The sequence below is a fragment of the Schistocerca nitens genome, chromosome 4 (assembly GCF_023898315.1).
Source record: "Schistocerca nitens isolate TAMUIC-IGC-003100 chromosome 4, iqSchNite1.1, whole genome shotgun sequence".
NCBI lineage: Eukaryota > Metazoa > Arthropoda > Insecta > Orthoptera > Acrididae > Schistocerca > Schistocerca nitens.
This window is the reverse complement of record NC_064617.1, coordinates 179,621,740-179,649,354: the sequence shown is the minus strand read 5'-3', so window position 1 is coordinate 179,649,354 and position 27,615 is coordinate 179,621,740. Positions and strand designations below refer to the sequence as shown.

At 46.0% G+C, this 27,615-nt stretch overlaps 1 protein-coding gene across 1 annotated transcript in view; it reads left to right on the top strand.

The window, feature by feature from the left end:
• Positions 1-27,615, top strand: part of LOC126252188 (uncharacterized) — a 1,014,765-nt gene that overhangs the window by 901,838 nt on the left and 85,312 nt on the right. The window contains exon 3 of the mRNA XM_049953059.1: positions 8,779-9,009. Within this exon, the coding sequence (XP_049809016.1) occupies positions 8,779-9,009 (231 nt within the window). The remainder of the gene's footprint in view (positions 1-8,778; positions 9,010-27,615) is intronic.

The following is a 27,615-nucleotide window of genomic DNA, read 5'->3' as shown; positions in this document are numbered from 1 at the left end:
CTTGTCCAAACTATTTATCGTCCATGTTTCACTTCCATACACGGCTACACTCCATACAAATACTTTCAGAAACGACTTCCTGACACTTAAATTTATACTCGATGTTAACAAATTTCTATTCTTCTGAAACGCTTTCCTTGCCACTGCCACTCTACATTTTATATCCTCTCTACTTCGACCATCATCAGTTATTTTGCTCCCCAAATAGCAAAACTGCTTTACTACTGTAAGTGTCTCATTTCCTGATCTAATTCCCTCAGCGTCACCCGAGTTAACTCGACTACATTCCATTATCCTCGTTTTCCTTTTGTTGATGTTCATCTTATATTCTACTTTCAAGACACTGTCCATTCCGTTCAACTGCTCTTCCAGGTCCTTTGCTGTCTCTCTGACAGAATTACGATGTCATCGGCGAACCTCAAAGTTTTAATTTCTTCTCCATGGATTTTAATACCTACTCCGAATTTTTCTTTTGTTTCCTTTACTGCTTGCTCAATATACAGATTGAAACCCTGTCTGACTCCCTTCCCAACCACTGCTTCCCTTTCGTGCCCCTCGACTCTTATAACTGCCATATGGTTTCTGTACAAATTGTAAATAGCCTTTCGCTCTCTGTACCCATTCAGTTATTATGGCAAGACATCTTAGGTACATTACATGTACCATATGACGATCCACGGCTATGAATATTGTATGTTTATTCGTCAAGTAGAAGAGATACGATTTTTAAATTTCGTGATTCTGATTTGATTTTTATGTTCCCCTTTTTAGTTTCAGGAGACCCAACCAAAAGTAGAAATTTAGTGATCGTGTCAGGCAGAAGTGCAATAAATAATAACCACTTCCATTTTTAAAAAATATTAGCACTGTAGTTCTCATTCGAGCGTCTACAGTCCTCTTTATCAGTTCACCACGTACGTAAGAGCCGTCGGCTCCTCTGCCTGCAACAGGGGGATTAGTGCATCTTTACCCGACCTCTTCTGGGCGCACATTTCACTAGGCGCACTTTACAGTGCAACTTCAAGTATAGCTACTTACGAGACTGAGGATGGTGGGCAAAGGCCACAACACAGAAAACCGACACAGAGAGGTTTTCCCTAAGGTACGACTCTTGTCGCCTACTGCTTATTTAATAAGACACTCTGTTTCACGATTCTGTCGCATTAGCTACTGCACGGTCATTTTGAGCAATTTATTCTGTGTTTTGGCAAAAAAAGGCAAAATTAAACCTGTCCGCAAACCTGTTCTGGTACCTGATGACGCTCCTTCAAATGATAAATAGTTAACAATTCAGACAGAAATAAATCTCCTGTTGAAATTTTGGAGTAATCCTGTAACGCACCGTATTTTAAAAAATGAACGACTGGAATAGAAACATATGGAAGGATTTTGTGGTGTCACCGCCAGACACCACACTTGCTAGGTGGTAGCTTAAATCGGCCGCGGTCCATTAGTACATGTCGGACCCGCGTGTCGCCACTGGCAGTGATCGCAGACCGAGCGCCACCACACGGCAGGTCTCGAGAGACGTACGAGCCCTCGCCCCAGTTGTACGGACGACATTGCTAGCGACTACACGTACGAAGCCTTCAGCTAAGTCCATGGCTACGACCTAGCAAGGCGCCATTAACCATATCTGGAGAGAGTCTCACTAGTATTATCAAGAGAAATGTACCATAATTAATTAAAGTTAAGTATACGAGAAGCTCCGTTCTTTTCTTTGTAGCATTCATAAAGTATCCTGTTTCAGACTTAACGCAAGACGGCGTGAGTTGACGCGTGCCCTTTCGGCTACTTCTCAGTGTGGCGTAGCTAGCTTGTTACGCCACAACAGATTTTCCCCCTGTTTTTCATCTGAGAAATATGGAAATAATGCGCAACGGGGGAGGGGGGGGGATTACATGTATTTGTAATCTTCTTTAACCTTAATGAGTAGTCTGGAGCGGTCCATAAGGTAATGAAACAATGTAATTTTTTAGAGCCATCCATAGGCAATGAAACGACATCTACTGTGGGCTTTTGCAAAACAACATATGTGAAAAAATTACACGTTTAATTTTCATATCGAGGATGTAGTTCTTTCTAACAAGGGAACCTCCCCATCGCACCCCCCTCAGATTTAGTTATAAGTTGGCACAGTGGATAGGCCTTGAAAAACCGAACACAGATCAATCGAGAAAACAGGAAGAAGTTGTGTGGAACTATAAAAAAATAAGCAAAATATACAAACTGAGTAGCCCACGGCTAAATACGCAACATCAAGGATGGTGCAAGCACTGCAGTGTTGTGGTCCCGTGGTTAGCGTGAGCAGCTGCGGAACGTGAGGTACTTGCGTCGAATCTTGCTTCGAGTGAAAATTTTAATTTTTTATATAATCAAATTCGCTATCCAAAATTCCAGGACATGTTCAGATTTGCTTGGACATATGCAGGATTCGACGGTATACGCACGGAAAAATTTGAAAACGTTAAAAACATATGTTTTGACAGAGCACAGGAAAAACTGTGCGACTGTGAAACTGTTGCATTCATTTGTTGCAGTTTATGTAACAAACTCTTATGTTTTCATCACTTTTTTGGGAGTGATTATAACATCCACAAGAACCTAAATCGGGCAAGGTAGAAGAATCTTTTTACCCATTCGCCAAGTGTACAAGTTGGGTGGGACGACAACATATTCCTGTCATGTGACGCACATGCCGTCACCAGTGTCGTATAGAATGTATCAGACGTGCTTTCCTGTGGAGGAATCGGTTGACACATGATCTTGCGATCAAATGTTTTCGATTCCCATTGGAGAGGCACGTCCTTTCGTCTACTAATCGCACGGTTTTGCGGTGCGGTCGCAACACACAGACACTAAACTTATTACAGTGAACAGAGACGTCAATGAACGAACGGACAGATCATAACTTGGCAAAAATAAAGAAGGTAAACTTCTCACTCGAGGGAAGACTTGAACCAAGGACCTCTCGTTCCGCAGCTGCTCACGCTAACCACGGGACCACGGCGTTCCTGAGCTCACTCTGTCCTTGATGTTGCTTATCTTGCACACGGACTACTCAGTTTATATATTTTGCTTATTTTTTTTTTTTTCATAGTTCTACACAACTTCTTCCTGTTTTCTCGATTGATCTGTGTTCAGTTTTTCAAGGCCTATCCACTGTGCCAACTTATAACTAAATCTGAGGGGGATGCGATGGGGAGGTTCCCTTGTAAGCAGTTGTCCTGATTTGTCCTCAGTTCCACAGGTGCAGAAAGAAAATGACTTGCTAAGTGGCCGGCCGAAGTGGCCGTGCGGTTAAAGGCGCTGCAGTCTGGAACCGCAAGACCGCTACGGTCGCAGGTTCGAATCCTGCCTCGGGCATGGGTGTTTGTGATGTCCTTAGGTTAGTTAGGTTTAACTAGTTCTAAGTTCTAGGGGACTAATGACCTCAGCAGTTGAGTCCCATAGTGCTCAGAACCATTTTTGAACTTGCTAAGTTTCAGTACCATCTGTTCCTTATTAAAAAGACAGTGGGTTACAAGATCACTCTGAAATTGCAACAAAAGTAACGATTTATCTTGGCCTAACTTGTTAACCCCCTCTCAGTCATCAGTGGCTATTTTTGGCTAAAATGTTTAAGAACTCAGATGAAAATAAATTTCCAATTCTGTTGTAATTTCACTCTGCAACTTGTTTCTTTAATAATGAACAGCTGGGGCTGAAGCTTACCGAAGGATTTTCTTTCTACATCCCAGTTGTACTTGACATACGAGAAAGTGCAGCAAATATCGTATGTCCTATCCTGTTCCTATCCCTATACAAAATGAGAAAGTGAATCTTCTTACTACCAATATTTTTTAATCCATCACTGATATTGACTTCGACAAATATCTGGCAAGACTCTGCAAGTCTTAGTGCGTTCACAGCTTCAGAGTTGCGAAAGAGTTTTATTCCACAGCAAAAATGCAGTGGTATTCCATTAGAAATACCAAATTTGGTGCCTGTGTACCTGTGAATAAAAGCGTCACAAAAACATGATAGTCATTATTTTATGAACTGCTTGAGACTATATTGTATCTTTACCATATGGAAAGATTATTATGATGGAGAAGTCCACTACTTCACTCTAAATGGGGGTGGAACAGAAACGCGATACACTGTCTGCTGCGAATTATTTTCATATTTCTCAGATGAGACACAGGGAGAAAATCCTTTTGTATGTTTCCATTTCAGTCGTTCACTTTTTAAAATACTGTGGGTTACAGGATTCATCCAAAATTGCAACAGAGTTGGCGATTCATTTCTGCCTGACTTGTTAACCATTTCTCATTTGAAGATGCTTCGTCAGTTATGAAGAATGGCTATGTTTTTCTTCTTGACAGGTTCAGTTCTGCTTTTTTGCGAAAACACAGTAAATGTCACAAACTCCCCTGCAATGGCTATTGTGCAAGAATCTTGGAACAGTGTCTTGTTAAACAAGCAATAGTCGACCAGAATGGTCAATACCTTATGGGAAACCTCATTGTGTCAATGTGCTGTAGTATATGAAATTTCACGTTTATTTTCGGACCAGCTATCACTAGCTATCAATGACTTTTTAAAAATTACAATACTGTATTGACAAAAGAAATAAAAACCATAGCTTCTGGTTTATCCATATAGATAAGAAAGTTCCGTATGTTAACCATACAGCAAAATACTCCCCTCTTTGTGTGCTCTCACTTGCCAAAATCTCATATCAATATATATATGAGGTATGTTTTAAGTATTTCACTCTCACGTATGTGCAGTCGGAAGTGTATGTGCTATACAAATTCCATTTTCTTGAGATTGAAGACGGATAGAGACCTCTTCCCAACTCTAAGGAAAAATTCGGTATGTTGACTAAATTTCATTCGCAACAACATTTGATGAAATATGCACCAAACGCAAAATCATAGCAATCCATATTTTTCACTGCAAACTTTTTCGAATTGCGTGCGCAGCGTCTTATTTAAATCAGGATATCACAATAAGTATGACTATTACCGAATTTTTGGGCATTTTACCACGAAGATGACGTATTTGAACAGTTCTCGGGTATCCGACCGGGTAGCGTCGTAATTTCTCCACAATATTTCGGCAGACGTACACGCTGCCATCTTCAGGTGGTTCCTGACGAACGCTGTGCTGTTCCTCTCGGCGCCGTATATGTACTAGCCGTTACCCCCTCCACCGTTCCTCTCCTGGTGTCTTCGGTGCGGCCGGCGCGGCGGCTACTGGAGGTGGTGGGGGAAGCGGCGCCTGGGTCTGAACTGGGGTCTGCAGTCTCCCTGCTGCCGCCGTCGGGGGTGGTCCTCGATCTCTGGGACCACATCTTTCTCTCCAGGCTGAGTGCAGGGTTCCAAGCCTGACTAAGTTGAAGGCCGCTGTCTTCATTAAGTAGATCGTCCTGTAGTCGGATTTCGATGGCCTCTTTAGTAACGCAGTCCCTGAAGTAGGAGGATTGACATAGTATTTTTGTTTTTTCATAGTCCATAGTATGGCCAGTCTTTATACAATGGTCAGCCACGGCTGATTTAGTGCCCTGGCGTAATTGGGTATGGCGCTTGTGTTCGCGGCACTAAATCAGCCGAGGCTGACCTTTGTATAAAGACTGGCCATACTATGGACTATGAAAAAACAAAAATACTCTATCAATCCTCCTACTTCTGGGACTAAAGAGGCCATCGAAATCCGACTACAGGACGATCTACTTAATGAAGACAGCGGCCTTCAAATGGCTCTGAGCACTATGGGACTTAACAGCTGTGGTCATCAGTCCCCTAGAACTTAGAACTACTTAAACCTAACTAACCTAAGGACATCACACACATCCATGCCCGAGGCAGAATTCGAACCTGCGACCGTAGCAGTCGCGCGGTTCCGGACTGAGCGCCTAGAACCGCGAGACCACAGCGGCCTTCAACTTAGTCGGGCTTGGAACCCTGCACTCAGCCTGGAGAGAAAGATGTGGTCCCAGAGATCGAAGACCGCCCCCGACGGCGGCAGCAGGTAGACTGCAGACACCAGTTTAGACCCAGACGCCGCGTCCCCCACTACTCCAGTAGCCGCCGCGCCGGCCGCACCGAAGACACCAGGAGAGGAACGGTGGAGGGGGTAACGATTATAGGGCGCCGAGAGGAACAGCACAGCATTCGTCAGGAACCACCTGAAGATGGCAGCGTGTACGTCTGCCGAAATATTGTGGAGAAACTACGACGCTACCCGCTCGGCTACCCGAGAACTGTTCAGATTGGAAATACGCCGGGAATACTTCAGGTCGCATATCAAGATGACATATGAAACTATAAGTAAGGCCTGCCGCTGTGGCCAGGCAGTTCTAGGCGCTTCAGTCTGGAACCACGTAACCGCTACGGTCGCAGGTTCGAATCCTGCCTCGGGCATGGATGTTTGTGATATCCTTAGGTTAGTTAGGCTGAAGTAGTTCTAAGTTCTAGGGGACTGATGACCTCAGATGAAAAGTCCCATAGTGCTCTGAGCCATTTGAACCATTTTTGAACTATAAGTGAAAATCATTTTTTTAACGATTAGTTCTGTAAAATCGTTTGAGAATGATTGCAGGGTATGCTCTTCGCTTCTGTCCGTGCAGCATACAGTCAACCGGCCCTTCGAAAGCGGGCAAAGAATGTCTTGCTCATTGCAGCTCGCCAGCAGCCGCGACACAGCGTCACCCAGCGCCGCCACCTGGCTGCCATTGTATGCTGACTCGTTAGATAACAAGGGGTTATTTATCGCAGTGGGTCAAGCCGCCCCGCGCTGGCCCCCCCTCCCCCCCCCACACACAGGGGTGAAAGCTGTATGGGAGAAGAGGCAACAAGCCAGGTAGTTACTTCCCGACCACTAGAGGCGCTATGGGTCAAACGAAGCTGCAATTGACCAATGAGAACTGTCCAATGGCGGTTATTGATATTATATCTTGCTCTGTACTGAAGTCCACGGTTACAGTCGTCTTTGTATATGTTTCATATTTACATACTACTGATCTTCATTATAAACAGGTTTATTACTTTAAATTTCATAAAGTTCACTGTAGAACTGAAGAGATTTCCTGCTGAAAAAATATCCGCAATTAATCCTAAGGTAAGAAATTTAATTTTCTGTAAATAATCTCGTAGCCTATAAATGAAATGTATTCTCTTCTTTCATGAATGAAGCTGTGTGATTTCTGTTTGCTTACTTAAATAACTTTGATATGTCATCAGTAGTAGTTTTATTTGATGAAAAATTTTATGTTTTTCAGAATATTCAACACAACAAATTGACATAGAAATACTCCTGTAAATTCCCTGGCTGTTCATCAGGATATTACGTCGGTTCAACGGAGATAGTCAGGAACAAGCATTTCAACAGGCTTCCAAAACTACTTCAAGGATTGCTTCTGAAGCGGAAAAGTGTTTGTAAACTGTGACCTGGTGTGAATTGTGCTACGTATTTTGTTTGTGAATATCATTTTTTCGAGGAAGATTTTATGAATAAAACAGGCTAAACAGGGGTGAGTTTCCAAAACATGTGGCAGGTGTTCAATGTGAAATTGTTAATATCATTAGTGAATCAGGTGAAACTGTTGCTCATAGTGAAATTTTTATTGTGTGCTTAACAAATAAAAAGTAAGTTTTGTTTTCATTTCACTGTTTTTATCCACCTTTGCTATTTTTGGTACTTAATATTGATGTCTTCTTTTTTGTGTTGAAGCGTTTACAGTTGTAAGATGTAGGAACTTTTTTAAGAAATTCATGGTGAGTAGTGCACGTTTCCTGGGCAATTACTCAGAGATTACAGTCCTGAAACATAGTTGTAACAAATTTTAGAGTTCTTCATTCATTAACACTGTGACATAGATTTCTTAATTGAACCTCTTTAACTGCCGATTATTCTCTTAATAATAGTTTTTTTTTCTTCCATTGACCGCACAGCTTATAAGATGTCAAAGTATGACATTATTCAGGAATGTTTGTGGTCCAATTTATATGCAACAATTTTTATTTAGCTTGAAACAGTTATTTAGACTACAAGCTTGTTTCGACTTACTGTCAGTTTCACGTGTTGCGTCTAGTTTTGTAACTCACAAAACGTCCTGGAGCCCTTATATGTTGATAGAAATCAATATAAGTGTGTCAGTTTGCAAGTCTATTCTTGATGTTTGCGCCTGACTGTTGCTACTCAAGAAAAGATCATAGAAGCAGCGACCGTCATACGCAAACTTCAAGAATATACTTGTAAACCGACACACTTATATTGATTTCTATCAACATATAAGAGCTCCAGGATGTTTTGTGCGTCATAAACACTAGACGCAACACTTGAAACTGACAGTAAGTCGAAACAAGCTTGTAGCTTAAATAGCTGAAGCTAAATAAAATTGTTGCAGCTACATTGGACTACAAATATTCCTGAATAATAGGTTGTCACTGCTGTATTGCAGTGTGCTGTAGCTGTGTTTAAATTATTTTATTATGATGCTAGCCAAAATAATTACATAGCACGCCCAGAAAACTGAGATAAGAAAATTAAAAGAAAAAAAAACAGCGTACACAAGCTAGGAGGGATGCAACCCGCAATGTTTATCCTTTTTTAGTTCATCTCCATACCACTAGAGGCGCTGCTATCGGTCAGTGTTGTCCTCTTTTAGAGGCGCTGCTATCGGTCAGTGTTGTCCTCTTTTTCACACGGGAGTTGCGGTTCTCTCTTCTGTGGGCACGGGGGTACAGTAAGAGTCTCTTGTGACAGAACCCCTGTTGACTGTGTGTGCAGGCTTCATCGTGGTGGCGGCCTGCGTGATGACGTTCGAGGCGCGGGACAGCGCGGCCAAGGTAGTTCCGGCGCGGCTCAAGGTGACGGGGTCGGCGCGTGCGGGCGGGCAGTCGCCGCAGCCGGGCGCGCATGCGCACCAGGCGGCGTTGGCCGCAGGCAAGCAGGGCAGCTACCGGTCGGACGCGGGCAGCGCGCGCCGCAGCGCCAGCTGCCAGACACGCTGGGACAACCACCTCGGCCTCTTCCGCGCCATGCAGCTCAGCAACGGCGCCGTCGACTGCGGCACGGCGGTGAGCCGCCCCACTCCTCTTATACCGCCAGCGTCCCTCAGCCGAACTACTGCGGCTCCCACCTTGTCTGAAAGAGACAGCCAACAACCTTGAAACCGTCCTCACACGGGACTTATTTATCATTAAGGGTGATAGGACGTCAAACGGGCCGACTTGGAGCAGAAGAGGCACCACAGGACATTTTATTTTCTACTGTCTATACTTTTACAAATAAATTCATAAAACTTTGACAGCATGACCGGGAAGGATTCAGGATTCACATTCATAGCAGTGGCATTTTTCACTTACTGTTGATTGCATTTGTTGCTATAAGTACATTTTTCTTCACAAGTAAGAGAGATTCTTTGATGAATTTTGCACAGTATACAAACCATACTTACAGGTGTATGAAACTCTAGAATTTTCCAAATCTATTAAAAACTGTGGTAAAAACTGAGATAATTAACAACAAATTTAATTTTTTTCTAAACATAAAGTTTAAAACGTAACCGCTCATTCATTTTTTCATAAATTAAATAGATTCTGGAGTTTCAGACACCTGTAAGTACGGTTTGTATGCTGTGCAAAATTCATCGAACAGTCTCTCTTACTTATGAAGAAAAGTGTACCTATAGCAACAAATGCAGCCAATAGTAAGTGAAAAAATGATGAAATTTCACAGGTAAAAAAAATTATTTTGTTATGTTTTTGAACTTTTGCTGCTACGAGTGTGAATCCTGAATCCTTCCTGGTCATGCTGACAAAGTTTTATGAATTTACTTGTAAAAATATAGACAGTGGAAATTAAAATGTCCTCTGGTGCCTCTCCTGCTCCAAGTCAGCCCGTTTGACGTCCTACCCCCCTTGAACTTTTTTATAGGATGGGGCCCCTGTACGCCCACACCAACGTGGTGACGAAACCAAAAGTGCTACTGTCACCTCCGTAAAACATGTTAGTTTTTGAATCAGGAGTCACAGGATGCGGGCTGTGGTGTTACCCATGCGTCTGGGTAAGATTACTCATTAACATGGTCCATCAGGAGACAGAAAGTCGACGAAAGTAATCGAAGGGTAGCGGTTGTAACAGCAGAGGAAGAAAAAGTGCCGAGGCAAGCGACAAGGGAAAAAAACCTCTGCGACGGTAAGACGGGTAGTAATGGCAGTAGCGGCTTGCTAGCTGTGACAGTGCATGCAAGGTGTAGTTATGTTAGTGCGAGGTATCGTGCATCGTTACCTTTGTCGTCGCGGAAGCTCGTTGTAGGCCTTGCTGCAGTTGCTGCAACAGTCCAAGGTCGTCATACATTAGTGGGCGATCGGTCATACATCGGCTCACAGACAGTGTATGGGGTGTGTGTGGCTGGTTTGCGTGCTGTGTACAGTACGGTTTCCCTGCGGTTCCCTGTTTTTCGGCGGGTCGAGCAACTGGGGTTACCAGTAGTAGCTGTATTGCAGGGGCTCGCCAGTACTGTCATGTTAGCGTGCTATGGACCATATACACTCCTGGAAATGGAAAAAAGAACACATTGACACCGGTGTGTCAGACCCACCATACTTGCTCCGGACACTGCGAGAGGGCTGTACAAGCAATGATCACACGCACGGCACAGCGACACCCCAGGAACCGCGGTGTTGGCCGTCGAATGGCGCTAGCTGCGCAGCATTTGTGCACCGCCGCCGTCAGTGTCAGCCAGTTTGCCGTGGCATACGGAGCTCCATCACAGTCTTTAACACTGGTAGCATGCCGCGACAGCGTGGACGTGAACCGTATGTGCAGTTGACGGACTTTGAGCGAGGGCGTATAGTGGGCATGCGGGAGGCCGGGTGGACGTACCGCCGAATTGCTCAACGCGTGGGGCGTGAGGTCTCCACAGTACATCGATGTTGTCGCCAGTGGTCGGCGGAAGGTGCACGTGCCCGTCGACCTGGGACCGGACCGCAGCGACGCACGGATGCACGCCAAGACCGTAGGATCCTACGCAGTGCCGTAGGGGACCGCACCGCCACTTCCCAGCAAATTAGGGACACTGTTGCTCCTGGGGTATCGGCGAGGACCATTCGCAACCGTCTCCATGAAGCTGGGCTACGGTCCCGCACACCGTTAGGCCGTCTTCCGCTCACGCCCCAACATCGTGCAGCCCGCCTCCAGTGGTGTCGCGACAGGCGTGAATGGAGGGACGAATGGAGACGTGTCGTCTTCAGCGATGAGAGTCGCTTCTGCCTTGGTGCCAATGATGGTCGTATGCGTGTTTGGCGCCGTGCAGGTGAGCGCCACAATCAGGACTGCATACGACCGAGGCACACAGGGCCAACACCCGGCATCATGGTGTGGGGAGCGATCTCCTACACTGGCCGTACACCACTGGTGATCGTCGAGGGGACACTGAATAGTGCACGGTACATCCAAACCGTCATCGAACCCATCGTTCTACCATTCCTAGACCGGCAAGGGAACTTGCTGTTCCAACAGGACAATGCACGTCCGCATGTATCCCGTGCCACCCAACGTGCTCTAGAAGGTGTAAGTCAACTACCCTGGCCAGCAAGATCTCCGGATCTGTCCCCCATTGAGCATGTTTGGGACTGGATGAAGCGTCGTCTCACGCGGTCTGCACGTCCAGCACGAACGCTGGTCCAACTGAGGCGCCAGGTGGAAATGGCATGGCAAGCCGTTCCACAGGACTACATCCAGCATCTCTACGATCGTCTCCATGGGAGAATAGCAGCCTGCATTGCTGCGAAAGGTGGATATACACTGTACTAGTGCCGACATTGTGCATGCTCTGTTGCCTGTGTCTATGTGCCTGTGGTTCTGTCAGTGTGATCATGTGATGTATCTGACCCCAGGAATGTGTCAATAAAGTTTCCCCTTCCTGGGACAATGAATTCACGGTGTTCTTATTTCAGTTTCCAGGAGTGTAGTTTCTTGCCAGTAGTGTCTTTGGTCTATTATGTTTCCATCTATGGTTGTGGTCGTAGTTACCCAGAGAAAGGATAAACGGGTTACGCGAGTGTCTCGTCTTATTGTACAGTCGTGTAGAGAGTTTTTGGATTACCTGCAAGATGGTATCCAGCCGATATTCCCGGTGGTCCGCGGTGCGTGTGTAGCGAGGAGCGTTGCTTATGATTCTGAGTATTTTGTTCTGTATAAGCGGCAGACGGCGCAGGCGTGTGGGCGCAGCGTATCCCCAGACAAGGGACCTAGACACCCTCCTATTCAGTGTGCTACGCCTGTTAAGCATAGGGTAGCGTTGTTTGAGCCTCGCGTTTGCTTTGTTGGTCACGTGTTGAATGTGGTCCCCCCAGAGTAGTTTCCGGCCCAGCCAGACACCGAGGTATTTGACATTCTCGCGGAAACGTATTGAGCGTGCATGTAGTGTTATTGGGTTGCAGGAACAGAACGGCTTGGCACTTGTCGACGTTTACTCTAACACGCCATTTCACCAGCCAAGGCTCTGCCGCTCTGAGTGCAGTCTGTAGTAGTGAGTTAATGTTAGACGGCTTCCAATCTTGCGCAAGGATGGCAGTATCATCCACGTAGATTGCCACCGTCGTGTATGTGTAGCTGGGAGGTCGTTGATGTAGAGGTTAAACAGTAAGAGCCCTAGGATGCTTCTATGGGGTACTCCTGCCTGGATACCATGTCGTGTCGATTGTTTGCCCTGCACGTCGGTGTTGAAACTCCTGTCGTGAGGTATGAGTATATGAGACGTACGAGCCCGTCGGGGAACCCTGCGTCGCTGAGTTTGCGTATGAGGCCGTTGTGCCACAGACGATCGAAAGCCTTTTCGATGTCCAGGAACACCGACCCAGTTGTTTTGTTTGTGTCTTATCCATGTGTTATGTCTTCAACGACGCGGAGGAGTTGTGTTGTCGAGTGGTGATTCCTGAAACCGAATTGCTCCGGTCTCAGGATGTCGTTTGTGATGAAGTGCCTGGTGAGTCGTTTTCGTATTACCTCCTCAACGATCTTGCTGAGCGCGCTCAACAGACTGCTGGGTAGGTAATTTTGTGGGAGGGAGTGGTATTTCCCCGGCTTCCTGAACATCAGGACCTTGGCCGTCTTCCAAATGCATGCCAGCTGTGGTTTATATCGCGGTTGGTGCACGCTCAGAGTCGAGCCGGTGCACAACACGGAACGTGCTCCTCATCATGATTTGCGACACAGCGGCAACTGTCGGCTGCAACTGGCTCGCAAATCACACGTTGTTTTTTTTTTTTTTTTTTTTTACACAAATGGACGGGCGCAAAGCTGCTACGTTACCACTGTTCAAACTCTCTTTCGTTCCTTGTCCTGTTGTTCTGTCTGTTATATACGTAAGTAAAAAATTCAATGTCCATGAACATGTTATGAGACAAAAAGGGAAGTTCCACGTCCTGTCAGTAAGGACATCAAGCCTTAAAAGTTCCACTAAAAAAACAATCAAACATAACTTTACAATCGTCTTCCACATAAGTTGAAAATTACTTCGCCGTTCCCATTTTTAGTAAAATCCTAAGCTCATTGTTACTAGGTTACTGCTTTGACTCAATAGCAGAATTTTCAGAATAAGTGAAATAGAGGACTTAGGACAACAAAGTACAAAATAACCTGTTGTACCTATTGCAACTAGTGCAAGCTCTCTTGCAGATACAGCCAAAAATAACCTATGTACTGCAATATCACTCTTACATTTTCTCTGTACTTCATTTGTGTGTGTGTGTTTGTTTGTTCGTGTGTGTGTGTGTGTGTGTGTGTGTGTGTGTGTGTGTGTGTGTGTTCGTGTATACTCATGCTCATATGGTGAAACAACGCTCTGGTGGGCGGTTCACGGGTTTAAATCACCTCGGGGTATGACCATGCGGTGCATTTGATCTGCGGTCGTCGCACGGTGGCCCTGGCAGCAGTCCACACACGCAGAGGTGTGTTGGTGCATGTCAGACTACAGTGCAGCGAGTAAGTGTGCACACGTTTTCAGACGTGCTAATGGTGACTGTGATATTGATGACGTTATGGGGGGCAGAATACTATGGCGACTGGAGGGTGTTCAAACACAGCAGATCATAGCATGGGCCCTCCGTGTGCCACAAAGTGTGATCTCAAGATTATGGCAGCAGATAGGAAACGTGTCCATGCGCTACAGTACGAGACGTCCACAGTGTACAACACCACAAGAAGACCGATATCTCACCATCAGTGCCCGCAGACGGCCACGGTGTGCTGCAGGTAGCCTTGCTCGGGACCTTTCCGCAGCCACTGGAATAGTTGTCTCCAGACACACAGTCTACAGACGACTGAACAGACATGGTTTATTCGCCCGGAGACCCGCAAGGTGTGTTCCACTGGCCCCTGCTCACAGGAGAACCCGTAAAGCCTGGTTTCAAGAACACAGTACATGGCCAGTTTATGTTCACGGACGAGTCCAGGCATAGTCTGAACAGTGATTCCCGCCGGGTTTTCATCTGGCGTGAACCATGATCCAGATACCAACCCGTTAATGTCATTGAAAGGGACCTGTATGGAGGTCGTGGTTTGATGGTGTTGGGTGGGATTACGATTGGTGCACGTACACCCTTGCATGTCGTTGACAGAGGAACTGTAACAGGTCAGGTGTATCGGGTCCAGAGTATGCAAACCCGTTGTGTGGCCTTTGTATGTGTGCATAGTAATCAAATGGTTCAAATGGCTCTGAGCACTATGGGAATTAACTTCTGAGGTCATCAGTCGCCTAGAACTAATTAAACCTAACTAACCTAAGGACATCACACACACATCCATGCCCGAGGCAGGATTCTAACCTGCGACCGTAGCGGCCCCTTGGCTCCAGACTGTAGCGCCTAGAGCCGCACGGCCACTCCGGCCGGCCATAGTAATCACATCCCATATTTATGTCGGGGTCCATGCGCAGGAAACAGTGGCGTTTTGTAGCACATGTGTTTCGGGACGGTTTTCTCAACTTATCACCAATACCGTGGACTTACAGATCTATGTCGTGCTTGTTCCCTATGTGCCTATGCTATTAGCGCCAGTTTTGTGCAGTGCCACGCTATGTGGCACCACATTCTGCAATTATCCTTAATTTATGAGCATGAGTGTATATTTTTGCACACAGTCATAAGCAGTGTAATGTTTATTATGTATGCCATAATCTAGAAAGTTTTTGGATGAATAAATAAATACTGAATTGCGATGAAGTGAATCACTAACGTAGAAACTACCCTCGCAATACGTTGCTCTATATTCGCAGGCGTGTTCACAAAAGCGAACGCACGCAACTCCTGAGAGCGAGCAGTATTATATTTACGTAATACTGAATACTAAAGAATATATTTCTATTAAACTGATACGAAAGCCTTAATGGCTCTGAGCACTATGGGACTCAACTGCTGAGGTCATTAGTCCCCTAGAACTTAGAACTAGTTAAACCTAACTAACCTAAGGACATCACAAACATCCATGCCCGAGGCAGGATTCGAACCTGCGACCGTAGCGGTCTTGCGGTTCCAGACTGCAGCGCCTTTAACCGCACGGCCACTTCGGCCGGCCGAAAGCCCTAGAACGTTTTCTGAAACCCTAAAGTGAATACAAAAATCTATTGATATAGAGAACGCGAACCAACCACATCTGACTTGGTAACGCCACGCCCCACTACACTAGATGATCATAATACCACTACCCCGTGTATTTCATGTCATTATTTCCTAAAGGCTTTAACTGCCGATATATTGTTCACGGGTAATTATAACAGTCTTATCAAGAACGATGCGCGGTTGATAAATCTTCAATGTGCCGTTGCCTTGAAACAGCGTACTTTCACAACATGCAAATTTTACGACAGGGTCGCCACGAATTCGTCTGGCGAGTCGTGCCCTGGCCTAGGTGCCTTAGTGCTCAGTCGGACGACAGTACATTTCCCCACGGCCACGCCACGCTGCCTGAACGTGAAGACGGGTAAACGGCGAACGCGCTGCGTTTAAATGGCAATGTACTCATACTGCGTACTACTTGGTTTCATATTTCACATTTCTCAACAATACAGATCACAAACGAAACAAATTTTCGGTATTAATTTCTGAAGACATAATGTAATTTCTACCTGGTACAAACTGTCAGCATACAGGCAGACGGAGACGGTTTCACAGATTTTCGCCCAGGTTGTCATATAATAGTGACTTGTTTGCTTTCGTAATTGAAAAAAAAGCCTATCACACACACACACACACAGATATACATAAACATGATGATCGAAATATTTTATAACGTTGCAAACTCATTATGGAGACCCAGAAACTCTCCCTGAGGACGGCGTCCTGGACAGTTTTAACGTAAAGGGAATTGTCTTTAAAATGCAAATTACGAGGGCAGTTCAATAAGTAATGCAACACATTTTTTTTCTCGGCCAATTTTGGTTGAAAAAACCGGAAATTTCTTGTGGAATATTTTCAAACATTCCCGCTTCGTCTCGTATAGTTTCATTGACTTCCGACAGGTGGCAGCGCTGTACGGAGCTGTTAAAATGGCGTCTGTAACGGATGTGCGTTGCAAACAACAGGCAGTGATCGAGTTTCTTTTGGCGGAAAACCAGGGCATCTCAGATATTCATAGGCGCTTGCAGAATGTCTACGGTGATCTGGCAGTGGACAAAAGCACGGTGAGTCGTTGGGCAAAGCGTGTGTCATCATCGCCGCAAGGTCAAGCAAGACTGTCTGATCTCCCGCGTGCGGGCCGGCCGTGCACAGCTGTGACTCCTGCAATGGCGGAGCGTGCGAACACAGTCGTTCGAGACGATCGACGGATCACCATCAAACAACTCAGTGCTCAACTTGACATCTCTGTTGGTAGTGCTGTCACAATTGTTCACCAGTTGGGATATTCAAAGGTTTGTTCCCGCTGGGTCCCTCGTTGTCTAACCGAACACCATAAAGAGCAAAGGAGAACCATCTGTGCGGAATTGCTTGCTCGTCATGTGGCTGAGGGTGACAATTTCTTGTCAAAGATTGTTACAGGCGATGAAACATGGGTTCATCACTTCGAACCTGAAACAAAACGGCAATCAATGGAGTGGCGCCACACCCACTCCCCTACCAAGAAAAAGTTTAAAGCCATACCCTCAGCCGGTAAAGTCATGGTTACAGTCTTCTGGGACGCTGAAGGGGTTATTCTGTTCGATGTCCTTCCCCATGGTCAAACGATCAACTCTGAAGTGTATTGTGCTACTCTTCAGAAATTGAAGAAACGACTTCAGCGTGTTCGTAGGCACAAAAATCAGATCGAACTTCTCCTTCTTCATGACAACGCAAGACCTCACACAAGTCTTCGCACCCTAGAGGAGCTCACAAAACTTCAGTGGACTGTTCTTCCTCATGCACCCTACAGCCCCGATCTCGCACCGTCGGATTTCCATATGTTTGGCCCAATGAAGGACGCAATCCGTGGGAGGCACTACGCGGATGATGAAGAATTTATTGATGCAGTACGACGTTGGCTCCAACATCGACCAGTGGAATGGTACCGTGCAGGCATACAGGCCCTCATTTCAAGGTGGCGTAAGGCCGTAGCATTGAATGGAGATTACGTTGAAAAGTAGTGTTGTGTAGCTAAAAGATTGGGGAATAACCCGGTGTATTTCAATGCTGAATAAAACAACCCCTGTTTCAGAAAAAAATGTGTTGCATTACTTATTGAACTGCCCTTGTACATCGCAGATCAATTACATACATCTGCGCATGCAACGCGGCGTTTTCAACTGAGACGGCAAACGGTCTCGAAGCAGATGTAACATTGGCAGTATCCATGTAACTCTTTCTAGGCCGCAGTGAATTCTTGAAACCTCGCATTTTCTTTACGCCTGTGAGCTTAGGGAAGTAGATTGTGATTTTTTCCAGAATTTGTCCCTTCTACAATGCGATTTTATTTTTAAATGGGTACGTATCAAATCAGAGATAAGTTGTTTCTCAGTTTGTAATGTATTACTATGTGCAGTGTGCAACCAAGACCTCTTGAAATGTGTGTTCTGCAATCCATTCTGGATGTTCCAATTTTCGTTCCTGCACTCCTCCTTCGTTCATCAATTCGACAACAGCAGGCTTCAAACCGAAGAATCGTTTCAAGTTCCAGGCATGCCCCTTGACTTAAGCAACGTACTTTGCGGTAATGTACTAAGTCTCCATACTCTCCGCTCAATTCTATAGAAAACTGTTTCAACAGACAGTGGGATAAAGCACACGACCTTCTGAAATTCAATTCAATTTCTTCACGTGCCATGTGCCCGCAAATTTAGCACAAAAGTACCGAAAAATGAACCCTATCTCTCGATCGTTGCAATTGATTGCTCTTTCATACTCAGGTTAAGTCTTAATTCTTTCTGCACAGTGTTGCAATGTCGTTTCATAGCAAAATTACTCTACACATCGATTATGCAAGTTGTCAGGTGGCAGAATAAATGGTCAGATTCGCACCTTACATGAGAGCATTATACATCGCAACGAGAAGGTGACTATGACACCTGATGTAATTTGGCGGTTATGAGAACATTTGCCCATCAGTATGAAATGCAAAAAGGGATGACAGTCAATCAATGGTAACTAACACACTGTTCCTATACAATGCATACCTTTGAGCGGAAGGTGGAACAGGCAACATGAGTTGTTTTTAATTTGAAAAACCAGGTGGACAACGGCGTAGCGAAGGCGCTGCAGGAGTCGCGACGAAAACCACTTAAATGGATCGCAGGAGGTACGTTAGCGACCCCGACTAGGTGATTCAGGAGGGAGGACCGCGTGTAGCTTCACATCTGCACAAGGGCAGAGAAAAAGCTTTAGAAAGGTGAGTTTCGTAATTCCAACGGGATAAAAAAAAAAAAAAAAAAAAAAACCACTAACGCATTTCGATCACGTGTCCAGTGAGTGCGACACACGGAACGGTCAATGTGCTTTAGAAGTCTAGAATGGGCACAAAACGTCCGATTGGGGGAAACGCACTAGGAAGGAGAAAAATATTGAAGTTTCGACGAAGCTTGATAGAAGGGACATTGCGATTGGTAGAGAGAGTTGCCACAAAATAAGAGGAACGCTCCTATTGGTCGAAAAAAGCCGTGACGTGAAGAACGAATGAACCCAAATGGGGGAGAAGGGCAAGAGAGAAATTTTCGAGGACTCTTCTCTGAACTGGTATCAAGCGCAGAACGGAGTACTCAACGCTCTTTTTTTTTTTTTTTTTTTTTTGTGGGGTTTAAGGGCGCTCAACTACTGAGGTCATTAGCGCCCAGTCACAGTTGTTAGAGCACATGGAATCTAGTAAAACTCAAGGGGAGGGGGGGACACCAGAAAGTCCTGACAAAGATGCAGATAAAAGACGTAAAAAAGTTAGATGTCTTTGGACAAGCCAGTCAAAGTTATAAAACGCAGAACACGAGCAGCTGCTCGAGCGTCATCAGCTAAAATATCCGGTAAAGTAGATGGCAGGGACAGGACAACACGAGATTGACTAAAGCGGGGACACGACAATAAAACATGGCGCACTGTTAATGCTTGACCACAAGGGCACTGCGGGGCTGGGTCACCGGAGAGCAGGTAGCGGTGGCTAAACCGGCAATGCCCAATCCGCAACCTGGTCAGAAGGACCTCTTCTCGCCGAGATGGATGGGAGGAGGATGTCCAAGCAGTTGGGAGCGGTTTTACTGCCCGGAGCTTGTTTCCTTGGAGGGATGACCAAGCATCCCACCACAACGATACAAGCCTCTTACAAACAACCCCACGAACGTCAGATGACGGGACACAATGGGAGGCTGGCCGAGGCAGGAGGGCTGCAGCCTTGGCTGCAGCATCTGCAGCCTCATTCCCAGGCACTCCTACATGTCCGGGAACCCACAGAAAGCTGACAGGTGAACCATTATCAGCGAAAGAATGGAGGGACTGCTGGATCCGTTGCACCAAGGGATGGACCGGATAGGGAGCTCCAAGGCTCTGAAGAGCACTGAGGGAATCAGAGCAGAGTACATACGATGAATGGCGGTGGCGGCGGGCATACTGAACGGCCTGATGGAGAGCAAAAAGCTCGGCCGTAAAGCTGGAACATTGGTCGAGGAGCCGGTATTTGAAGGTGGCGGCCCCGACGACAAAGGCACAGCCGACACCATCGTACCATCGTCAGTTTTGGAGCCATCGGTGTAAATAAAGGTGTGACCGGCAAGTCGAGCACGAAGTTCGACAAACCGTGAGCAATACACTGCAGCCGGAGTACCCTCCTTCGGGAGTGAGCTGAGGTCGAGATAGATATGAACCGGAGCCTGGAGCCAAGGTGGTGTCGGGCTCTCACCCTCCCTGAAGGTGGTAGGGAGGGCAAAATCCAATTGTCGAAGCAGGTGACGGAAGCGGACTCCAGGGGGCAGCAGGGCAGACACATACAACCCGTACTGACGGTCGAGAGAATCGGCGAAGAAGGACTGATAAGAGGGGTGGTCGGGCATTGACAACAGCCGGCAGGCATACCGACACAGCAGTACGTCGCGTCGGTAGGTCATTGGTAATTCGGCAGCTTCAGCATAAAGACTCTCGACAGGACTAGTGTAGAAGGCTCCGGTCGCAAGACGTAACCCCCGATTGTGGATGGAGTTGAGACGGCGTAAAAGGGATGGCCGAGCAGACGAGTAGACGAAGCTCCCATAATCCAGCTTCGATCGGACTATGGACCGATACAAGCGAAGCAGGACAATGCGATCCGCTCCCCAAGATGAACCACTAAGAACTCTGAGGACATTAAGGGAACGTGTACAACGGGCCGCCAAATAAGAGACGTGCGGAGACCAACAAAGTTTACTGTCCAATGTGAGCCCTAGAAACTTAGTTGTTTCCACGAATGGGAGAACAACGGGACCGAGATGTAAGGATGGCGGAAGGAACGCTTTATATCGCCAAAAGTTGATACAAACCGTCTTCTCTTCAGAGAACCGGAAGCCATTTGCCACGCTCCATGAGTATAGGCTGTCTAGACAACGCTGAAGGCAGCGCTCCAGGAGGCATGTTCTCTGGGCACTGCAGTAGATCGCGAAGTCATCGACAAAGAGAGAGCCTGAGACATTAGGTGGAATGCAATCCATAATTGGATTGATCGCGATGGCAAAAAGGGCTACGCTCAAGACGGAGCCCTGAGGCACTCCGTTCTCCTGGAGGAAGACGTCGGACAATACGGAACCCACACGTACCCTAAACTTTCGATCCGTTAAAAAGAATCAATAAAAAGGGGCAGGCGACCGCGTAGGCCCCACCTGTGCATAGTGCGGAGGATACCTCCTCTCCAACAGGTATCATAAGCCTTCTCCAAATCACTCAACGCTCTGCACAACACAGAGAAGAAATTTATGTGGACACTGCGTTCACAGCGGCTGCAGTCCAGCTATAAATTAGCTGTAGCAACGTTTAGCTCCAACTGTGGAGAAACGAACCAGCCAAATTAGTTAATTGTTGTTGCGCGAACTGAGAGGACACTATAATATGCACGCTGCTCCAACCGTGCACATGTATATCGCTACATAATAAGACTAGGGCTGAGTACATGTTTTCTCGCATAACGAGAAACATAGGGAAAGTTTCTGCTGTAAAGTTCAGCAAAGGCCAGATTAGTTTTGTAGGAATTTCAGCGGGAGAGGGCGGCCTTGCAGTCGGCAGCTCGTCGCAGCTTAAGGTAAATACCGCGTGCAGAGGCATAAACTTAGTTGGTTCATCTGCTTGTGTCCACTGTAAACTCTAGCTGCCTTGGCTAATGTTGCGCCCAAATTTGTCACATATCTAACCATCCACCATAGACAGATTGTCATCTTAAATAGTACCGAACTTTGAACCGGAATCGGACGATTTTCGTAGTACTGACCAACATCATAACGTATGTGAAGGAGCAATTTTGTAAAGAAACTTCTAATTAAACTTTCATATTATTGTGCTTAGTATTAATGGTCTTTCAAAGAGTTAATGTTTAATAGTGTTGTGTATAGGATTATCTCACGTTTTGATGTTGGCGAGATGCGTTGTCCATTGCGCTGTTTGTATGTTGTTGAGTTGAAAACTGTGTAAAAGCTGTAATTTTTGTGCTAAAATTTGCGACATTAAACTTGTCACACCAACTTACACAGTTGTTCTCAATTCTAGAATAAGCACCCACGTTACAAAGTGCATAACAGATATTGAGAATACTCGCCACTCTCTTCTTTCATTTTTAAAAGCTTCTGACGATAGACCGATGGCTGCCTCTTTTTGTGCACACAGCCACTGGACCTGTAAACGTCCTTGATGCGATGAACAAACAGGGAAGGGTAAACAGCATTGACACCGCAATTCATGCCGACCGAAAAGTGTCGCACCACGATACTAAATGAAATGTCACACTGTACTGACAAGGGAACCTCCCCATCGCACCCCCCTCGGATTTAGTTATAAGTTGGCACAGTGGATAGGCCTTGAAAAACTGAACACAGATCAATCGAGAAAACAGGAAGAAGTTTTGTGGAACTATGAAAAAAATAAGCAAAATATACAAAATGAATAGTCCATGCGCAAGATAGGCAACATCAAGGCTGCTCTGAACTCAGGAGCATCGTGGTCCCGTGGTTAGCGTGAGCAGCTGTGGAACGGAAGGTCCTTGGTTCAAGTCTTCCCTCGAGTGAAAAGTTTAATTTTTTATTTTCAGACAATTATCAATGTTCAGGTACTTACACATAATCAGCTTCGCTCTCCAAAATTCCAGGACATGTTCAGAATTGCTTGGACATATGGAGGATTTGACGGTCTACACACGTAAAATTTTGAAAACGTAAAAAACTAATGTTTTGACAGAGCACAGGGAAAACCGTGCGACTGTGAAACTGTTGCATTCATTTGTTGCAGTTTATGTGACAAACTCTTATGTTTTCATCACTTTTTTGGGAGTGATTATCACATCCACAAGAAAACTTAAATCGGGCAAGGTAGACGAATCTTTTTACCCATCCGCCAAGTGTACAAGTTAGGTGGGTCGACAACGTATTCCTGTCATGTGATGCACATGCCGTCACCAGTGTCATAGAGAATATGTCAGACGTGTTTTCCTGTGGAGGAATCGGTTGACCTATTACCTTGCGATCAAATGTTTTCGGTTGCCATTGGAGAGGCTCGTCCTTTCGTCTACTAATCGCACGGTTTTGCGGTGCGGTCGCAAAACACAGACACTAAACTTATTACAGTGAACCAGAGACGTCAATGAACGAACGGACGGATCATAACTTTGCCAAAATAAAGAAAATAAAATTTTCAGTGGAGGGAAGACTTGAACCAAGGACCTCTCGTTCCTCAGCTGATCACGCTAACCACAGGACCACGGAGCTCCTACGCTCATAATAGCCTTGATGTTGCCTATCTTGCACATGGACTACTCAGTTTGTATATTTTGCTTATTTTTTTTCATAGTTCCACAAAACTTCTTCCTGTTTTCTCGATTGATCAGTGTTCAGTTTTTCAAGGCCTATCCATTGTGCCAACTTATAACTAAATCTGAGGGGGGTGCGATGGGGAGGTTCCCTTGTGAGAACTTCCGGGAATTACCGAGCAAATTTGAGGCAGGCCGAGCTTGGGCCTGCCCGTGGCTCACACATGGTGCCCGCAAGCCGTTTGGTACACCGTGGCCGGCTCTGTTATGTCCATTCACATTGTGACCACCTGTCAAAAGCCTGAATAGCCACCTGTTACAGCGCGGAACACTGCGAGGCGAGCAGCAAGAGAGTCAGTCGAGTACTGGACAGTACGGACGCGAATGTGCACCCATGCCATCTCCAATACCGTGGCCAAATGCGCTAGGTTTCTTGTTGAGGACCCATGAAGTGAATGGCCCGATCAAGGTGGTCCCACAGGTTCACTGTTAGGTTTAAAAGCGGATATATTGGTGTCCAGGTGTGTGTGAAAAACTCATCCTGGTGCTTTTCGAACCACGCACGCACACTCCGAGCTGTATAAGACCTTACACTGTCCTGCTGGTAGATGCCATCGTGCCGAGCAAAAACAGACAGCTTGTAGGGGTGGACATGGTCCCCAGGGAGACATGCATACTTGTGTTGATCCATTGTGTCTTCCAGAAAGATGAGATCACGCCGGGAACACGGAAACATTCTCGAGACCATAACGCACGCAGGATGTATGCTATCAGACGTTTCGCGCCGTACTCGCCAACGGCCATCTGTTCATCGACATCTACATCTACATACATACTCCGCAATCCACCATACGGTGCGTGGTGGAGGGTACCTCGTACCACGACTAGCATCTTCTCTCCCTGTTCCACACCCAAACAGAACGAGGGAAAAATGACTGCCTATATGCCTCTGTACGAGCCCTAATCTCTCTTACCTTATCTTTGTGGTCTTTCCGCGAAATGTAAGTTGGTGGCAGTAAATTTGTACTGTAGTCAGCCTCAAATGCTGGTTCTCTAAATTTCCTCAGTAGCGATTCACGAAAAGAACGCCTTCTTTCCTTTAGAGACTCCCACCCGAGTTCCTGAAGCATTTTCGTAACACTCGCGTGATGATCAAACCTACCAGTAACAAATCTAGCAGCCCGCCTCTGAATTGAATCCGACCTGATAGGGATCCCAAACGCTCGAGCAGTACTCATGAATAGGTCGTATTAGTGTTTTGTAAGCGGTCTCCTTTACAGATGAACCACATCTTCCCAAAATTCTACCAATCAACGACTATCCGCCTTCCCCACAACTTCCATTACATGCTTGCCCCACCTCATATCGCTCTGCAATGTTACGCCCAAATATTTCATCGACATGATTGTGTCATGCGCTACACTACTAATGGAGTATTCAAACATTACAGGATTCTTTTTCCTATTCATCTGCATTAATTTACATTTATCTATATTTAGAGTTAGCTGCCATTCTTTACACTCTTTACACCAATCACAAATCCTGCCCAAGTCATCTTGTATCCTCCTACAGTCACTCAACGACGACACCTTCCCGTACACCACAGCATCATCAGCAAACAGCCGCACATCGCTATCCACCCTATCCAAAAGATCATTAATGTAGATAGAAAACAACAGCGGACCTACCACACTTCCCTGGGGCACTCCAGATGATACACTCACCTCCGATGAACACTCACCGTCGAGGACAACGTACTGGGTTCTATTACTTAAGAAGTCTTCGAGCCACTCACATACTTGGGAACCAATCCCATATGCTCGTACCTTAGCTAGGAGTCTGCAGTGGGGCACCGAGTCAAACGCTTTCCGGAAGTCAAGGAATATGGCATCCGTCTAATACCCTTCATCCATGGTTCGCAAGATATAATGTGAAAAAAGGGCGAGTTGCGTTTCGCAGGAGCGATGCTTTCTAAAGCCGTGCTGATGCATGAACAGCAACTTCTCTGTCTCAAGGAAATTCACTATATTCGAACTGAGAATATGTTCGAGAATCCTGCAACAAACCGATGTTAAGGATATTGGTCTGTAACTTTGAGGATCCGTTCTTCTACCCTTCTTATATACAGGCGTCACCTGCGCTTTTTTCCAGTCGCTCGGGACTTTACGTTGGGCAAGAGATTAGCTATAAATGCAAGCTAAGTAAGGAGCCAATGCAGTAGAGTACTCTCTGTAAAACCGAGTTGGAATCCCATCAGGACCTGGCGATTTATTTATTTTCAACCCATTCAGTTGCTTCACAACCCCAGGGATGTCTATCACTATGTCCTCCACACGGGCATCTGTACGAGACTCAAACGGCGGTATGTTTGTACGATCCTCCTGCGTGAAAGATTTCTCAAATGCTAAATTTAAAATTTCAGCTTTCGCTTTGCTGTCTTCCGTTGCCAGGCCAGACTGATCAGTGAGTGACTGGATGGAAGCCTTCGACTCGCTTACCGATTTTACGTTAGACCAGAATTTCCTTGGTTTTTCAGCAAGATCTTTTGCTAAAGTATGACGGTGGTAGTGGCTGAATGCTTCGGGCATCGCTCTTTTTACAGCACCATGAATCTCTACTAACTTTTGCCTGTCCTCATTCTCCCGATCTTTCTTGTACCGCTAGTGCAACTGTCTTTGCTTCCTGAGCATTCTCCGAATTGCGCTGTTAAACCACGGTGGGTCTTTTCCGTCCGTAACCCACTTTTTCGGCACATACTTCTCCAATGCGTGATTTACAATGTGTTTAAAATTTGTCCATAATTCTTCCGCGTCCAGCGTACCGGAAGCAAATGAAGTCGATTCATTTACTAAGTGGGATGCTAACAACTGCTTATCTGCTCTTTCTAGTAAGAATACTCTCTTAGCCTTTTTGACCGACTTTTTAACTTTCGTAACCACAGTCATAATAACAACATCATGATCACTAATCCTTGTCTCAACACTGACACCGTCGATGAGGTCTGGTCTGTTCGTGGCTACCAGATCTAAAATATTTCCACTACGCGTTGGCTGTCGATTTAGCTGCTCAAGACAGTTTTCGGATAATGTGTTCAAAAGTAATTCACACGACGGCTTGTCGGTAGCACCTGTAATGAATCCATAGACATCCCAGTCTATACTAGGTAGGTGGAAGTCGCCTCCGATTAATATAGCGTGATTCTGCGATACAGAGTGTAGACTCCCTTTGAATAATTCTAGAACTGTCACGGTGGAACCTGGTGGCCGGTAATAACACCCCACAATTAACTTTATTTCCCCTAGCCCTGTTAAACGTGTCCAGATAACTTCACAATCACACTCTACTTCGACCTCAGTAGACACAACATTTTTATCAACTGCAATGAAGACACCACCTCCTACGGTGTCTAATCTGTCTTTCCGATACACGTTCCAACCCTCACTAAATATTTCAGAACTTCCTATCTCAGGATTCAGCCAGGTCTCAGTCCCGAGAATAATTTGCGCGCCACACGCTTCCTGGAAGGCAGTAAATTCAGGCACTTCATTTCGAACACTCTGAAAATTTAGTGCTAATATCTTGATAGCTGAAGTGTCTTTACACTGAGCGCGTCCTGATTTCCCTGCCTGCACGTCGACTGGTGAGTGTTCATCAGGACACCTCGCACTACTGCCTACATCTACATCTACATCCATACTCCGCAAGCCACCTGACGGTGTGTGGCGGAGGGTACCCTGAGTACCTCTATCGGTTCTCCCTTCTATTCCAGCCTCGTATTGTTCGTGGAAAGAAGGATTGTCGGTATGCTTCTGTGTGGGCTCTAATCTCTCTGATTTTATCCTCATGGTCTCTTCGCGAGATATACGTAGGAGGGAGCAATATACTGCTTGACTCTTCGGTCCTAAAAAAACCCATGTGCACGCCATGGGGTGTAAAACGTGATTCATCTGAAAAGGACACCTGTTGCCATTCAGTGGACGCCAAGTTGCGGTACTGGGGTGCATATTCCAGCCTTCGACGCCGGTTAACAGCAGTCAGCATGGGAGCAATGTTCGCTGAACGGTCGTTGAGGAGAAACACTTGGTAGCACCCTGTTTCATCTGGGCGGTCAGTTGCTCAAGAGCTGCACGTCTCTTTGCCTGTACACATCTCCATAGCCGTCGTTCACGCCTGTCATCTGTGGCCCGTGGTACACAC